We start from the raw sequence: 17,807 nt of genomic DNA, 5'->3' as shown, positions 1-17,807 counted from the left end.
GAAGGCTATTTAAAATTTGAGGTTAGCATTTTGATGACATTATTAAAGGTGGCAAATTTTTGGAAAACACAGATTAAACCAGTCAGGATATAGGCTGATCTTAACTTTTAAATTAAAAATATATTTATTATATTCTTTAATCAGCACAGAGGAGGATTCAGGGACTAAAACCTTGGTACTGATTCTGGATAAGAGAGGCTCACCATGTTTTAAAAATTAAAAGAATAATTACAGTGTCATGTTATGAAGGCTTATCATGTGTTAGGCTCCTGTTCAGTCGCACATTTAAAAAATGGCTGTCCTAGAACCTGAAGCTGTGCAACATCCTTCCAAGCTTGCACTCTGGTCACTGAACACACTGCCTAGGGGAGCAAAAGTGTTGCCTATGACCAAAACTTTCTTCTATTGACAGAAGTTAAATTATGCACATTTAAGCTCACATTTTGTTAAGTTAGTTAGCTCTTGAAGGAGAGAGAGAAAAGGAGGGAGGGAGGGTGAGAGGGAGGGAGAGAGGGATTCCTTTAATGAAGGCTTTCTGCGGGGTGGGGAACTTGGGAAGGGGTCTTTGATTCTATATTGTGCGCTCCTTAAGCAAATGTTCTCTGTTCTAGGACACAGTAGCCAATCTGAGCAGAGGTCCGGAGCCTCCATTTTTCAAAGAACTGATAATCCCATTAATTCCTAGTATTGTGGATAGAGCACCAATAGGCAAGAATTTTGGGGATGTCCTGCAGCCGTTGAATCCTATATACAGAGTGGTAAGATTCACAAAGGGATATTGGAATGCTCCAGAGAAGCTTGTGTTTGGAGATGGGTGGGGGTGGGGTGGGAAGATGTTAATAACCTCTAATGATGCTGTAGGTTATCAGCTGTTAGCAACGATAATTTTAGTAATTGTGTTAATCTCTGGAGAGGCTCTGCAAACATGACAATGGGGAAATAATTATTTTTCAGGTGGTAATTTTGTAAAATTGAGTTTCTAAAATACCAATTATTCTTTTTCTTTTTCAATGAATGGCCATGGAATCATTCATTGGAGTTCAGAAAAGTTGTCTCTTAAATCGAGGATAGAAATGAATCAGAATTCGTACCATTACTATTTTTATATTAATTGTCCTTCAACTTATATATAATGTCCTTCAACTTTGCTAAGAAAAACAATGTTGAATAGATGTTGTAACACTGGACATCCTTGTCTTGTTTCTAATCCTCGGAGCAAAAGTGTTCAGTCATGAGGTGTAATTTTTTTTTTAAGGTAAAGGGCATCTGTAAGTTTCCTTCTATTCCTAGTGTGTTGAGAGGTTTTGTGAAGAATGGGTGTTGGATTTTTTCAGATGCTTTTCTCTGTCTTCTGAGATGATCATGTGCCTTTTGTCTTTCATTCTACTAATATGGTGTATTGCATTAGTTGACTTTCAGATATTAAGTAAATATTCATTAGTTATGGTATATGGTCATTTTTATATGTTGTTGAATTTGGTTTGGTAATATTCTACAAAGAAGTTTTGTACTCATCTCCATGAGGGATGTTTGCAGACTCTTTGAATGTGTGGTCTTTGTCTGCCTTTGGTATCAGGGTAACATTCGTCTCAAGGGATGAGTGAGGAAGTGTTCCCTCCTGTATTTTCTAAAATTGTGTGCAAAAGATTGGTATCATTTCTTTAAATATTTGATGAGATTTATCAGCAAAGCCATGTGGACCTGGGCTTCTCTTTATGACAACATTTTAAGTTACTAATTCATTTTCTTTAGTTGGTATAGGCCTATTCAGATTTTCTATTGTCTTTAGGTACCTGTATCTTTCTAAGGATTTGCATCTTTGGGGGGATTTGCCCCTTTCATATAAGTTTGTTGGGATAAAGCCGTTTATAATATTCCCTTATAACTCTTTTAATTTCTGTAGGTTCAGTAATGATGTCCCCTCTTTTGTCCTGAACTTGGTAATTTGTGTCTTCAAAGAGCTTTAGCTTCATTGATTTCATCTATTGCTTTTTAGTTTTCTGTGTTATTGATTTTCCTCTTGGGCTTCTTATCCTTCCTTCTGCCAGCTTTGATTTTATTTTATTCTTTTTCTCATTTCTTAAGGTGGAAGCTTAGGTTATTTTTCTGTTTTAGTATACTGTTTTTTCCTCTGTTAATTTTTTTTTTTTTTACCATATATACTTAGCTATTTTCCTAGTAGTTGTTTTAGGGACTTAAGAAAAAAGAACTGTTTCTCTTCTCAACATTCTACTCTCAATACTCCTGACAGCAGATGCGTGGAGATTTCCCCCACACCAAGCAATTATCCAATACTCTGTGAATACCAACTTGGTGTCCTACAATGCAAATCAATCCTGACACTATCTACTTAGGACTGGTGCAGACTCCTCAGGTTAAGAGCTCAGTCTCACAAGACTGCACCCCTCCCCCACCACTTCAGACAGCAGTGGCAAATTCAGGTTGTCACCGGTGCTTCTGACTGACTGGCTACGAATTGGAGATTTTCACTACCTCCTCTTTGGGTGCAGTAATTTGCTAGAATGGCTCACAGAACTCAGGAAAATGGCTTGCTTACTAGATTACCAGTTTATTATAAAAGGATGCAATTCAGGGACAGCCAGATAGAAGATACATAGGGCAAGGTGAAGGAACACAGAGCATTCATGTCCTCTTCAAGCATGCCACTCTCCAACATATTCATGCATTCACCAACCTGGAAGCTCTCTGAACCCTGTAATTAGCATTTTTTTTTTTTTTTTACCAAGACTTGATTATGTAGGCATAATTGATTAATTTATTGTCCATTAGTCACTCACTTACCTCCAGCCCCTTTCCCCTCCCAGGAGTTCAGTGGGTTGAAGTGGAAAGTTCCAACCCTCTAATCACATGGTTGGTTCCCCCAGCAACTATCCCTTATCCAGAAGCCCTCAGCCACAAGTCGTCTCATTAGCATACAAACAGGTATATCACTTCAGAGATTTCCAAAGGTTTTAGGAGCTGTGTGCCAAGAAATGGGGACAGAGACCAAATATATATAGTACCGTATTGTTTCTCAGATCTATAATATGCATCTTACTAATCACAACCTACTTCAATATAATCCTAACTTAATTCCAAAAATATATATAAGATTGGTCCAATATATCTCTTTTTCTTTTCCCATCCTTTGTGATATTATCACATATATCTATATGAAAATGCAATAATACAGTGCTGCAATTATTGTTTTATACAATCTTATGCCTTTTAAATAAGAAAAGATATGGAAAATTATCTTTTTATAATATTATTTATTTACCCAATTATTGACCAGTTCTAGTGCTCTTTATTTCTTCTAAGAATTTGAATTAACATGTAGCATCATTTCCTTTCAGCCTAGGGGACTTCCTTTAGTATTTTTTTGTAAGACAGTTTGCTAACAAGAAATTCTTTCAGCCTTTACCTGACATGCTTCTATTTTTTCTTTATCTTTTTTTTTTTTTTAAGTTGTCTTTATTGATTTCAGAGAGAGGAAGGAAGAGGGAGAGAGAGAAAAACATAAGTGATGAGAGAGTTATTGATCAGCTGCCTCCTGCACGCCCCCTACTGGCGATTGAGCCTGCAAACTGGGCATGTGCCCTGGCGGGGAATTGAACTGCAATCTCCTGGATCATAGGTCAATACTCAACCGCTGAGCCACATTGGCCAAACTTTTTACTTTATCTTTGAAAAATAGTTATGCTGCATTCTTTTTAAAAAATATTTTTATTGATTTTTTGTTTTAAGAGTAGAAGGGAGAGGGGGAGAGAGAGAGAAACATCTATGTGAGAGCAGAAAATCAATTGGCTGCCTCCTGCATGCCCCCACTGGGGATTGAACCTGCAACTGCAACCAGACATGTGCCCTGACTAGGAATCGAACCAGCAACCTTTCTATGCATGGGGTGATGCTCAACCAAATGAGCCACACTGGCCAGGGCTATGCTACATTCTTGGTTGAGAGTGTTTTTTCTTTTAACACTTTAAATATGTTACCCTATTGTTTTCTGTCCTTCATTCTCTAATAAGAAACCAATTGTTAATCTTAGTACAGTATCCCTCCCTGAAACCAATGAATCATTTTTCTTTTGCTGCTTTCAAGATTTTTCTTTTTGTCTATGTCTGTCACAAGTTTGCTACAGTGTGTCTAATTGTTAAATAGTTTGTGATTATCCTTCTTGGGATTTGTTTCATCCCTTGGATCTGTAAGGTAATGTTCGCCAAATTTGGGAAGTTTTTCAGCCATTATTTCTTTAAAAATATTTGTCTTTTTTCCCCTTTTCTGTAATTCTAGGGCTTCTGTTTTGTGAAGTTTGGTTTTGTTGATGTTCCATGTGTTTATAAGGCTCTGTAAATTTTTCTTTAATCTTATTTTCTCTCTATTTTTCAGACAGGGTGATTTATATCGATACATTCTAGTTCACCTATCCTTTCTTCTATCATCTCACATTTGATATTAAGTCTCTGTAGTGATTTCTCATATCATTGTTATGATTTTCAACTCCAGAATTTCCAATTGTCTTTTTTTTTCAATTCTCTTCATTGAGGCTCTCTATTTGTTAAGCCATTATCATCATACTTTCATCTAATTCTTTAAACATGATTTGTATGAGTTCTTAGAACATTTTTTAACAGCTGCTTTGACATCATGTCTGCTAAATCCAACATCTGGGTCACAGAGAGAGAGAGTTTTGATTTCTGCTTTTTCCTCTTAGTATGGATGATAACTTTCTTGTATGTACACCTCATAATATTTTGTTGAATACTAGATTTTTTTGATATATTGTAACAACGCTAACTTTACCTCTCTATTAAAGAATTACTGTTTTGTTTGTTTGCTCATTTAAAACTTCACGAAATTAGTAAAGTCTGTCTCTCTTGCAGTGTGTGGCTGCTGATATCTTTGCTCAGATTTATTTTTTATTTTTTATTCTTTGTTTTGCTTTTAAGTCTGGCTCATGGTGTTGACACTATGATTATATCACTTAATGTTAAGTTAATAGTCAGAGTTTTTGCTTAGATACCTCACAGAGTAAGAATTTCAATCTCTGTTGATAGATCTGTGTGGGCTGGTGTGTGTATTTAAACTTCAGGCCATTTTCCGGTTTTCCCAGATTTTAATTTCCATTGGGCTCTCTTATGTTTCCTCTATATCTATGCACAGACTCCATTGGCCAGGGATGTGTGGGTGGTTTTGTGCCCACTGTGGTCTCTGCTGTGAATGCTCATAGCCTCTGGTCAATCCAGGACAGGAGGGCTTATTAAGAACACTATGGTTATCTCACCTCCCCCAAACACTATTAAACCCCTGACAGGTCCACCAGTCTAGCTTAACCATCAACCCTCAGTGTTTATGTTCCACTGAGATCACCACTTTAAATGGCTATGTTCCAAATCAAGTGAGTTCCTTTGGGCAGCAGCAGGAAAGCTGTTGATTTCATGGCCTTCCCCACTCTGGTTGAATTATAGTGCCGCAGAGGGTGGGAAAAACCCTGTTAAAAACACCAAAGACTTGTGTTCTTCTTTCCTTAAGTTTAATGTTTTAATGAATGAACATTTTTCAGTTTTTGGTTATCAAAGTTCCCAAAATGCTTATTTTTGAAAGTTAGTCAGTCAGTCAGTCTGTCTATCTACCTACCTACCTACCTACCTACTTATAGTTGCTTTTGGGGAGAGGACATATTGACCTCCACTTGGTCATGCCAGAAGTGCCTGTTCTGGGGCGCTTCCTTTTGAATTGGCATGTTGGCTCTGTAGTGGAGCTGTTTCTCATTGTCAGAATGAGTGAGTAAATAGGGAATTGTGAATGTAGGAAAAAAACTCAAGGAAAAAATACTTTTATGGATTATGACAACTTGGCTAACCAGATACCAGATACAAAGTTTAATTTTTAAATACTGTAAACCATAATACTGGCTGCAGGGCTGATTTCTCTATAAAAGTGATATAGTGATTTTTGCAGGAGATTCTAATTGATGATTGTTGGCACATTTTGCTAACTGTTGGTAAGACTGGCTAATTTGGTAATCTCACTAGTGAAAAGGAATAAAAGGAGATAAAATAAATTGATGACAGTAATTCAGGGAGTGAATAGTAAAGTAAATAATTGAGCAGCACATCCCTGTTCAGATGGCCAATATTGATTCTGAATCCATGGAAAGATTTTATTTAAAAAGTGTTCTTAATGTGAGCTAGGTCATGGAGAATGAGTAGGAGTTCACTATACCCATCAAGACATACCACTTCTGGGGTGTATAGAGAGCAGAGGGCTTCAGGGGAAAGAGTGGGTAGAAACTTACCTGTGAAAGTCTTATTTACCACGGTGAAGTGATGGGAGCACACTTATTTGTTTGTTATTTTAAAAGTACCTTTATTGATGTATAAGGTAAGGTAAATACACACCCTGTCACTCCACCTTGTATCTTATATGTGTAAGTGCCATAATAAGTCGTCCATAGAAAATTTTGACGGCTCCTGTTTAATTTAGCCCTTCTATGTGTGTGTGGGAGGGAGGTGTAAGGAACTATCAAAGGCTGAAGAAGACATTTCAATGTGTTGTTACCAATATGAACTATATAGCTCTGCATCTTCATTGATATATGAGTCTACCCAAAGAAAATTCATTGGCCAAAAGTTCTGGAGTAATTTGCTGACCACAACTACCTGTGTCCATTGTTCCAAGGGTATTGTATCTAATATTCTCAGAAGATAACTCATTTAGTTAAATAGAATAACATATATACAGGTACCAAGAATCCCAGAATATTTCATAAATAATTGCCCAAATATGAGCACAGCAAAAAATACTTTTATTAGAACTCATAAAATAAATTTTTATTTTCAGGGAGAAGTTGCTGAAGTTACATTTGTAGGTGCTAACCCAAAGAATTCAGCGGAAAACCGGGTAAGCACCAAGGACTCTTTACAAATTTAAATTCACCTTTTAGCCTTTCATTCACTTGAATATCTTGTTAGAGGTTAACAACAGGAAGATAAAATGTTCCAATTTGCTTTTCATCTGATTTTGCAGGTGTGGGGAAATTTTCAGTGGGAAGAGTTAATGTGAATTGAGTCTGGAAAAAAAGCATCTAGGAAACATTTCACTGGCTCTACTTAGGACCACATATAGTACAATGCATAGAGAACCACATTGCCTCTCGAGGAGATGTAAATTTGAATAAAATCCCATTTATGTTTTCCAATTTGGGTGAATAATCAAAGGCCAAGAGTGAAGGGTTCCTGTGCCTCCTTTCTGGTCCCTGTTTGGCTCCTCTCCTCCTGCATGGCTGCCTCTGGTCCTACCTCTACTGTTGTGGATGATCATCAGTCCCTGAGTGGGAAACTCCTGGTTTGGAGCCCTGACCCATGCACTTTATTTTATCTTGCATGGTCCATTTCCCTACTCTTTGCCATAATAGGATAGCTATCTCTTAATCTTGAAAAATGACAGGTCTAATGTGAAAGCAGATAGCATAGAAATGCTTAAGATAGAATGTGAAAGGGCCCCTCTATTCATAAATCTTTTTAGAAGTAATCACCATTACTAGTTGGTTACATATCATTTCATAGCTTTTTGTTTTATCATATATGTATGTATATATTTGATAAAGTGTATATATGTAATATATTTATTAATACAGTGAAGTAATGTTGCTTCTCTGCAACTCCCTTAGAATGTTCTTATAAGTACATAAGCAATGACCAGATACATTCTAGTTGTAAAAATTCAAAGGATAAAGAAATACAGAGGAAAAAGGGAATGGGTATATGAAAGTGATTTCAAGGTTAGGTGTTTTACTGTGGCTGAGGTCGCAAACACTCTATCAATACGCTGTTTTTCCCAGGTCCCACTGTCATTTATAAACCCAAATACCTTTCTTCCAAACGAGCCTTCCCACTTCTGTCATTAAAATATTATTATCGCTGTGATAACAATTGTGGCAATATGCTGTTGTCAAAAGGGCACTGGGGAAAATGTTCTGCTTGGGTGATTAACAGATACCTGTCTGGAATAATTTTTCTAGGCATTCACGCTGTGCCAGAATATTTATATGTTCATAACATTATTTTTCTGAGGATAGCAAAAAGTGTAGTAGTCAAACTGTAGAAGTAGCTGTCATTTGATATCCTTAGGGTGGAGAAATACTATCATCATTACTGCCATGGAGAAGCAGAGAAACAAAGTGGTTAAAGCACTACAGCGAGAATAAAATTAATTTCTAAGAAGGCTCTGGGACTTGGCGTGAAACAATTTCCAGTACCTCTTAGTAGGAGTAATCATAACCTCACCACTGTTTACTGAATGCTTACTATTTGCATGAACTAGGCTAAGTGTTTTACATACATCATCACATGAATCTAATTTAATCCTTACTGCTATTCAATGAGTTACATTATATTATCCCTGTTTTACTGTGGCCTAGAGACATTAAGTAACTTTTATTAAATATTAACTAATGTGTATCTGGAAGAGATTAAGGTTAGGAGGTGGGGAAAGGGTAGTCATATAATTCACATATGCAGTGGCCTAGACGTGTTCTCTGATCTGTACTCTAGACTTAGGAACTAGGACCCACTCTGTGCTCTACCCCATCTAAAGCCTCCCACTCCCCAAGTTCCTCTGCTCTAAGTGGCCAGAAGTAGCTTTCTTTACAAGTCACCATGGTTATGAAAACTTCTTTATTGAATATAGTCCATCAGTTGAGTAACTAGAAAAGAATCTGAAATAATCCTCTGGCCAAGCTGTAAATAAGTGATCCATTCAGCAGAAGTTTATTTGAAGACCTGTAAATGGCAGGTACAATGGGCTGGGATGGATAAAGGTGAATTAGATACAAGCCACGCCCTTAAGGGCCACGATCTAAAGGTTTTTTTTTTGGTAAAATTGAGATTTATGGCTTTTGTATCTTTAATTTGTTATATTATTCAAATCTGTGCTTTATTTGAAGCTGAATTCTTGGTCTGAAGCAAATTATTATAGCAATTTTCCAATGGGAAAATAAAATTTGCTTATGAGATTTCTAGAAATCCATGACAAAAGATAGGAATTTCTTTTAGCACCCCAGGGCAAAGAGAACTTAGGCATTCTTTTCAGTTCTTTCACTTGGGGAGCTATATTTACTAATAATTCATATACCAGGAGATGGAAAGATGAAGAGACCTTCCCATTTTCCCTCCTAAATCTTGAGATGACCAGGGAAACTTGGAATGTGGGTCAATAAACCTGTCATGAGGAGGTTCAACTTACGCCTTTTTTAAATCTCAAGTTTTATTCTGTCTCTCTCTGCCCTAATTTCCAAAATTTGCTATCAGTTCTGAAATTATGCTTTATTCAATTTTCTAAAAAAGTCGTGGTTTTTAATAGACTGGATGAATTAACACGCTGAAGATATTGCATAGAATGTTAAAAGGAACACCTAAGAAGTTGGGTGAAAGTCTGATCCATTTTTACCCAAGGTATTGGTAGGTTAGCGCAAAGTCAACAAGGGGAATATTCACAGACAGGGTCCTTCTCTGACTGATCAGTGTCTAATGTTATGTGACTTACATTTCAGACCCATCAGACCTTCCTCACTGTGGAGAAATATGAGGACACTTCAGCCACCTGGCACATAGTGCATAATGATGCCTCCTGGGAGACTCGGTGAGCACGTCTATTGAATATTTTGTCTTTCAAGTCTTGAAAACAGTTCATTAGTAATGTAGGGGAGACAAATGGGAAGGCTGGCTCAATACCTGATATTAATGATATCAAATTCCCAAGGAGCTGTCTGGCCATATTTAGTTGATTCATTAGACTTCATTTTTATTCTGTTTTTCTACAGAACTGTGGTGTGTGCTTCTGTAAGATTAGGTGCTAATGAGGTTATGGCTTCCATTCTTATAAACATCTGTTAATTATTTTTTTCCGTGGTCAAAGACATTACTCCTAAAAGCTGTCTAGCCTTCTTGAAAATTGGTTGAAAAGGGTGCTGGGCAAAGGTGATGAGGTAACTCTGTGGAGCCTGACATTCCTTCTGGAAAAAGAAAGCGTCTATACCCAACATGTACTGTGTATTTATATGTGGTCAGTGATTCTTCATTTGAATTACTAAACACAGGAGCCTGACTGTTTAAGTCTTATTGACTAATGTAAGAAAGAAATATGCTCATGGTCTTCACAGAGACATATTGCTGTGCCTTTGTTACTGAATGCCTGAGCTGAATAGATATTTTGAAATTTAAAAAATGTGTCTAAAATAAAAAATGTTTCTGTCCCCAATTTTACAAATGTCACCATAGGACAGTGACATGGAAGTGGGCAACATTTTTGGCAATTTGTTTCTAATCCAGATCACCTCAAAGTGCTTATTTGTATTTTGGTTTGGTTCACATGTTTAACTGAAAATAGAGATTTGATAGCCATACATAAATATGGGAATACTTTTTTCCTCTGATCGTTAGGACTCCAGGGTAGAGGTGGCTTAAAAAAAATAATAAATACATATTTATTGTTAACATAAGATTATACAGATAGAAAAAGGCTGATTTCCAAAAGCCCCAAATCAGAATAGCAGTCTACACTGAGATAATGTATAGCTCTCTGCTTTGTTCATCAGCAGCAACACATCCACTGTGTATTGAGAGCACCGGGCTTATTACTTATTACTCACAATGTCGAGCACACCCCTTGTGTCCAGAGGATTTACTTTCTACATAACTGAGGATATCAGTCAGTTAACCCATTGTATCTCACTGGATCTAGAGGAGTATCTGAGCCCTGCGTCATGGTCTATAAGGACCACCGTGATCTGACCATCTGTTTCTATCGTCTCAACCGCACTTTCCGTTTACTATGCCCTAATTCTGTTCCTTGGCTGTACCAAGGTTCCCGCTTCAGACACTGTGCACTCTCTGTCCCCTCTTCCTCTAAGAGGGTTCTGTTTCAATGATACCTCTTTAGACATCCCTCTGTCTTACTTTCATTTCACATATCACTTTTAAAATTATTTGTGGTATACTTGCTTATTGCCTTTCTTTTATCATTGAGAAACACAGAAATGTTAGACCAAGTCTGTCTTGCTCACTACTGTACCCTCAGAATAGAGTCTGGCACATATTCTCGTTAGATATATATTTTTAAAAAATGAATCTAGATGTGAAAAGAAGCATCAGTTCTAAAGCAGGAGACTTTTGAGCATCAGGTAAGGCCTTCTGGGACAGATAGAATTTACATAGTTAGAAAGGTGGAACAAGCAAGGGTATTTCTACATGTGGCTTTTCCTTAAAGGTCCTCTTCTAGAAAGAAAGCATTTATCTCTGTTTTGTTCATTGCTATACTCTGAATATCTAGACTAGTGCCTTACTTATGTTCATTTAATGAATAATCATATATTTTTCTAACCACACATTTTTAAAGAGTAAAATTGGGTTTGTTTGTTTGTTTCCTACCAACAGTTTCTATTGGCACAAGGGATTCCTGGGTCATAGCAATGCAACGGTTCAATGGCATATTCCAGATACTGCCCAGCCCGGGATCTACAGAATAAGATACTTTGGACACAATCGGAAGCAGGACTTTCTCAAGCCCGCTGTCATACTTTCATTTGAAAGTACTTCGTCCAATTTTGAAGTTGTAACTATTAAGTGAAAAGTTGACACAGCACTTAGAGAATAGTTTTGCTCTATATAAATTACATAACTGATTTCATATGAAGTATACTGTTCTGATGACTTCTATAGTTGTCCCAGTTTGGAGTTTACTGCTAATGGGACAGAGGTGTGTGTGTGTGTGTGTGTGTGCGTGCATGTGTGTGTGCAAGTGTGTGATGTGTGTGTTCCATTTACCTTGCTCTAGCACTTTTGTACCTCATGGTCTACAGCATGATTCCCCTTGGGAACTTGCGGCTGTTTGAAGCAACAGTTCCCCCAATATAAAACCTCTGAAATGTTAGTAAGAGTGTTTGAAGATGTGTGAACAAAGTTTAAACTATTTATTTATAGAGTTATTGAATGTTAGCTCTGGAAAAATTTAAAGAAATCACCTAGTTTGAGCCTTCACTTTGCAGATGGGAAAACTGAAATTTTATGGATTTAAGATAAGCATGAAGCTACCGGATCCCCTCAGTCACATTTAAAGACTATTATATAAACAGTGACTAGACATATATAAGCCCAGTTAGAGAAAGTAGCATGAAATTAGCATCCCAGTTTTTCTGTTTCAAGCACAGCCTTTCAAAGCAGTCACTCTGGAGTTGACACGCTCAATCCAGATTTTTGTTGATGTGCAGATCATTTCTGGAATTGCCTTCAGAGCCCACTTACAGAAAGTGAGACTTGTAATATTTCTTTTTTTTTAAATCCTCACCTGAGGATATTTTTTTCCCATTGCTTTTCAGAAAGAGCAGAAGGGAGGGAGAAAGGGAGGGAGGGAGAAAAAGAGAGAGAGGGAGAAACGTTGATGTGAGAGAGACACATCGATTGGTTGGTTCCCACATGCACCCTGACTATGGCCAGGGATCGAGCCTGCAACTGAGGTACATGCCCTTGGCTGGAATCCAACCCGGGACCCTTCACTCTGTGGGCCAAAGCTCTAATCACTGAGCAAAACAGGCTGGGGTGAGACTTGTAATATTTCGATCATGCCTCGTGCTTCCCTAAGTGCCCTTAGCCCAGTAAATTGTGTCTCTTGTTCCCAAAACTTGTTAGTGATGTTTGACTGTTTTCATTAATAAAATTCACCCCAAAACCACAAAGCTTTTTCATTAGTGTAGATATTAAAATGAAAAGGATATTGACTTAGAAGGGAGTCCTCAAAGGGGAGGCTCTAAATTCACTGGTTTGTCCTTCTATTGCTCATTCACTCACTCACTCACTCACTCACTCACTCACTCACTCACTCACTCACTCACCCAGTCATGGACCCATTCCATCATAAAATATTTATTAAGACTTACTCTCATACCCAACATTGACAGTTAGTGAGCTCAATTAGTGATATCATATTTGGGATGAATGTAGAAGTATCAAAAGGTGACAAATAAAGGAGAAAAATAAATCAATTTATAAATTCTGGAGAGACATTTAAAATCAGTAAGCTACAAGTCACATCTTGTATATCATCTGTGTTGGGTAGTATGATTTTGGGAAAAAGAAGCTCCAGGCAACTTGGGAAAAGCTATTTTGAAGTTATTTGGGGGCATTATTAAATATCCAGCCTAATGAACAAAAGAATGAGAGATGACAATTTGGCAGATTGCCTGAAAGTACTAATTGCACTTAAAGTTAGTCACGTTAACTAGGAGCTCCCAGGTTATAAAATAAACTTCCAGAAACCAAGTCATGCTTTTGTATGTGTGGAAAAGGTTTAGCATTTTAGGGGGGAAAATCAACCTTTATTTCCAAAACAAACTTGAAAGTTTGAAAATAGTAATGATATTAATAATGATACTATTAACATCCATGTATGTAAGACTTGAACATACATTAGAATGAACCTGGGACACTTTTTGACGAATCAGTACTCTGCAGGTTGTTTCTATGGAAATTCAGTGCTAGAGACTTAGCTAGTCAGGATTTCAAAGGCGTAGCGCTCATTTTCCCTAATGACCTCATACTATTTAGTAAAAAAGTTCAGAGGCTAAAAGAGCAGGTAATTCTGAAAGTAGTTGACCCCAGACATAAATTATATTAGAACTCATGATATGATTTTAAAGCATTTCTCACGACTCAGAAGAGTTTTTGAATGATTTTCCCCCCTCCCCCCAAGCCTCCCATTGAAGCTTTCCTCAGTTGGCCTGTGATTTCTTATTGTTTACTTGCAACTGTGCCCAGGCAGCCATGGTATTTATTGCCTGCTGATGATCCTCCTGCACCCAGCCCTCTGTCTACCAGCACAGAACAACCCACGGAAGCCTCTTTTCTCACTGGCTGCCATCTCTTCCAACCCATGCAGTTCCGTTGCTGCAGTTTGTGTCTAAGTGTAAGATCAGATCCTTGCATTACAGATACCACGGTGATTAATTGGAGCATAAAAGACCACCATGAAGAGGCTGATCTTTTCTGTTAATGTCAAAACATAGATTCTGTCTGTGTCTGTGTCTGCTGCTCATTGGAACCAAACCATGTGGGAAAAATTCCTGAAACTAGTGGAGAATGTGGAAAAAAGTGGGGTTGGGTTGGTGGGAGAATTCTTTTGGAGAAGATTTTGTTTGTGTCAAAGTGTCTGTGTTTTATTTGTTGTCCTCTGTCTAGTTTTAAGGATGCTGTGATATCTTCAAAAAGCACTGAATAATCCCTCTATATTTTTCAGAGTATTACATAAATTGTCAATATTCAACAGACTGTTTAATAAAATAGTAATTACACATGAGAAAGTATTTTCTAATGAGAGGTCATGTAGACAAACAATTTTTTTTTTTAAAGAGGTAGAACAAATGGTGATGGATTCCATGTAAACCAGGTTGGAAAGTGACATAAATGACCTTTGTATGTAACTACTCAAACATAAGGGAACCCCTTCATCGGTACCTTCCTGCCCTCCAAAGATTTACTGCTGGCAAAATACATAGGGCTGACATTTTTTACCGCTAGGGCAACTGAGAGTTTCCTAGGCAGGTAGTTAGTTAATTGTGAAATTGTTTTGTGAGCTAATTCTGAACACAGAGACCAAGAATAAATATACTCATGGATATCTTTTTAAAAGATATTAATTCTCTAATATAAGCAAGTACACATCCTTATCTAATATCCACATATGGACTTCATCTTTAACCTAAAGATTTCAGCATTAGATGATCCTTTCATGTCTTTAGTTCTTCCAAACAGTGTTTTTGGTTCCTGGGTATCCCAGTCTGACCTGCTGGTTTATACTGGCTTTTGAAATTTCACGTTGTACAGAGAACCACACAGGGAAATTTGCATATTTCCCACAGGATGTAGTGATGTAGCACTGAACTTTGCCTTCATAAATAGCAGTTTGGGTTTATATTGTAATAGTATTTTCCCCCTTGAGACTCTTCATTTATAATATAGAGGGCTTGAATGTATCTTCCCCTTGCTATACTAATGAAACAAGGAAACTGATTTTGGTTTCCAGTGAACCAAATTGGATATCAATCTTCTGTTTTCATGGTCTGTAACCCTGTCTCTTGGAATTAAATTTATGAAAATACTTCCTTTGCTTCTGCCCATCTCATGTTTTCAAATCTTGATTTCCTTTTGCTTTTTTATATCTAGTAACTTGGCAAGTACAGTCAGTAAAGACCATGCTCTCCCTGTAGATGGAGTCCAGAGTTCCAGCCTATGTGTTGTAAGTACTTATAAATACTAACAAAGGACCCCCCCCACCCCACACACACACACTTAAAGTACCCTGGCACGTGTAATTCCAAGTTCTCAGGGACTCAACCTCTGTTGATTTTTTTTCTGGCTGTATTTTAGGATAAGAGCAAACTAGAAGCCTAGGACATTGGCTGAACACTAGCCAGAGGAGAACAGAGCTACCACCTCTCAGGTGCTGGGAAACATGGACTTGACCATACTCTGTTTTATTGTAGCTTTCCTACTCAATACAACAGATTCACCTTTTACGTAAGGCCAGACTAAGTTACTGCGTTAAATGAACATAGTAACTTAAAATCCCAGCAATTGCAAGCTTGGAATAAAGTCCGGCAGGGACCCACCCCATTCCCTAAATGGCCAACAAATCTAGATGGAAATTTAGTGAAAGACATCCTTAAGTGGAATTCCAATAAACTGGTATGGATGGTTTTATAAATAAAGTTGATGCCAACATGATGAGAGTATACACTTTGGATGTCTTTCCAACGCAGTGGATGGTGTTGTGCTGAGCCATTGCCACTCTTTTATCAGTTTCCCTTAACCTCAAATCTACAAATGCAAAATATCTCACTGGGACGGAGGGGTAGCTTATAAGCATGGGACATAAATGGGTAGTTGTATAAAGTGAAAGGAAGAACCTAGACTAGGAGTCTGGTCAACTTGGGCTGAATTATGGCTGTGATGTTGTGAGGGGTACTTAACGTCCCTGGTCTATGAAATGGTGATCGTGATAATGACCTTCTATGATTGCTGTGGACTTGTGTATGTTAATGGTTAAGAGAAAATATCCTGGAAACTTACCAGTTCAAATTCTAGTTGCCATTTATTCAGTGTCATATTCCGAATAAAGTACTCAATTTTTTAAAGCCATAGTTTCTTAATGGATCTCAATTTCTTCTAAGAAATGAGAATAATAAAGTACTTACTCTTTTAGTTTGTGAGGGTAAATTAAGGTAAAGTTGTTGGTCCAGTGCTTGGTATATGATATATGCTTGATTTTCTTAGCTGTTAGTTAACTTAGCTGCCACTGAGTGCTATATAAATGATGCATCTAAGTGTCTGAAAAGGAGTAGGAAATAAAAACTCCTCCATCATGAGCTGAATCCATGATTTGTCCCAAAGACATTATACTATTCCCGATATTTTTCAATGTTGTGCTTTTGACATCTCTAATATTAGTGTAGGAAGAATTGGAATGGGGGATAACTGAGGCTATTAGAGTTGTCAGGCCTGAGAGATAATGAAGGTCAGGACCGGCTTCAGGCAAGGGTCAGAAGGTGGGATTGTATAAATTCTGTAGTTGAAATGGACACAACTTACTGGTTGACTAGATGGAAAGGGGGAGAAAGAGTTAAAAAAACAAACAAGCCCTGAAACATTGTTTAGGTAATAAAAACAACATAAACAAGAGCCAAACAAAGAAGAGAATTCCAGAGGGATGATAGTAAGTCTAGTTTTGGATGTCAACACTTGGTCTTGGACATCTAGCCTCCAGTACTGTGAGGCTAAACCAAAAGCAGGTTTACAGTTATGAGTACGAGAAACACAGTTTATTCTTATATTATTATTTATTAATTATTGTATTATTTTTGATACGAACAACTGTAAACCAGCTTTTTCCCACGCCTGTTTTACTGTTGTTTAAGGCACCCAGTGTGTGGGATTTTGTTATGACAGTTCTTGGGAAAGGACTATACTGACCAATGGATTAATTTTCACCCCTTTAGGCACCTGCCAAAGATATTCTTGGACTCCTTACAGTTCAGAGAACCTAGCAATTATGTCTGTACTTTACCCTCCTCGATAATATGGTCACTTTATGGCAACTGGTCTCACCTATCATTGGTTGCCTGAGTGCCATCTATCACTGTCAAAGACTATAGTAAATTCTGAAACTAATTTACATATCATAAAAAACCAAGTGAATCAGCTGTGATGAAGCTCTAACTAAAATTTTATGGAGAATAAACATTCTATAATTTTTGGAATTGATCTTTTATGGGCTGTGGGTAAGATTATGAGTATCTATTACATATTTATAAGATGACAGAATCAGGACAAATATAATTATGCATGTTTATTTTCAGCTCTCCAATCTATTATGCAAGTGTTATAAGCTCTGCAGCAAATATAGGACATGTCAGGGTCGAGTCCATCTTTCTGTTTATGTGGAGGCAAAGCCAGAAAGAAATCATGATATACTTTAAGAATTTGGTAGTGCCAGTTTTAAATTAAGGCAAAAAAGTGGTTGCATTCATGTGGTAGAAAGTATTGCAAAAAATAGTAGCAGTGAGTTTTTTCTCCCTAGGTGATTCATTTCATGTTTAAAAAAATGACTACTTAATTGGATTCCCACCAACAAGAGTTCTATTCCATTTTTCCCACATCCTTACCAACACTTTTCTCTTGTGTTTTTGTTGATAACCATTCTAACAGGTATGAGGTGATAAAGGTGATATCTCACTGTGGTTTTGATTTGCATTTTCC

At 37.3% G+C, this 17,807-nt stretch overlaps 1 protein-coding gene across 1 annotated transcript in view; it reads left to right on the top strand.

Moving 5' to 3' along the window:
* Positions 1-15,144, top strand: part of ASAH2 (N-acylsphingosine amidohydrolase 2) — a 73,789-nt gene extending 58,645 nt beyond the window's left edge. Inside the window, exons 19-22 of the mRNA XM_081158711.1 lie at positions 612-758; positions 6,844-6,903; positions 9,554-9,642; positions 11,436-15,144. Coding sequence (XP_081014837.1) covers positions 612-758; positions 6,844-6,903; positions 9,554-9,642; positions 11,436-11,628 — 489 coding nt within the window. The 3' untranslated portion in view covers positions 11,629-15,144. The remainder of the gene's footprint in view (positions 1-611; positions 759-6,843; positions 6,904-9,553; positions 9,643-11,435) is intronic.
* Positions 15,145-17,807: the final 2,663 nt, after the last annotated feature.

This window comes from Miniopterus schreibersii, assembly GCF_964146895.1.
Source record: "Miniopterus schreibersii genome assembly, chromosome: 14".
NCBI lineage: Eukaryota > Metazoa > Chordata > Mammalia > Chiroptera > Miniopteridae > Miniopterus > Miniopterus schreibersii.
Note: the sequence above shows the minus strand (reverse complement) of the source record. Positions and strands in the feature narration are given on the sequence as shown.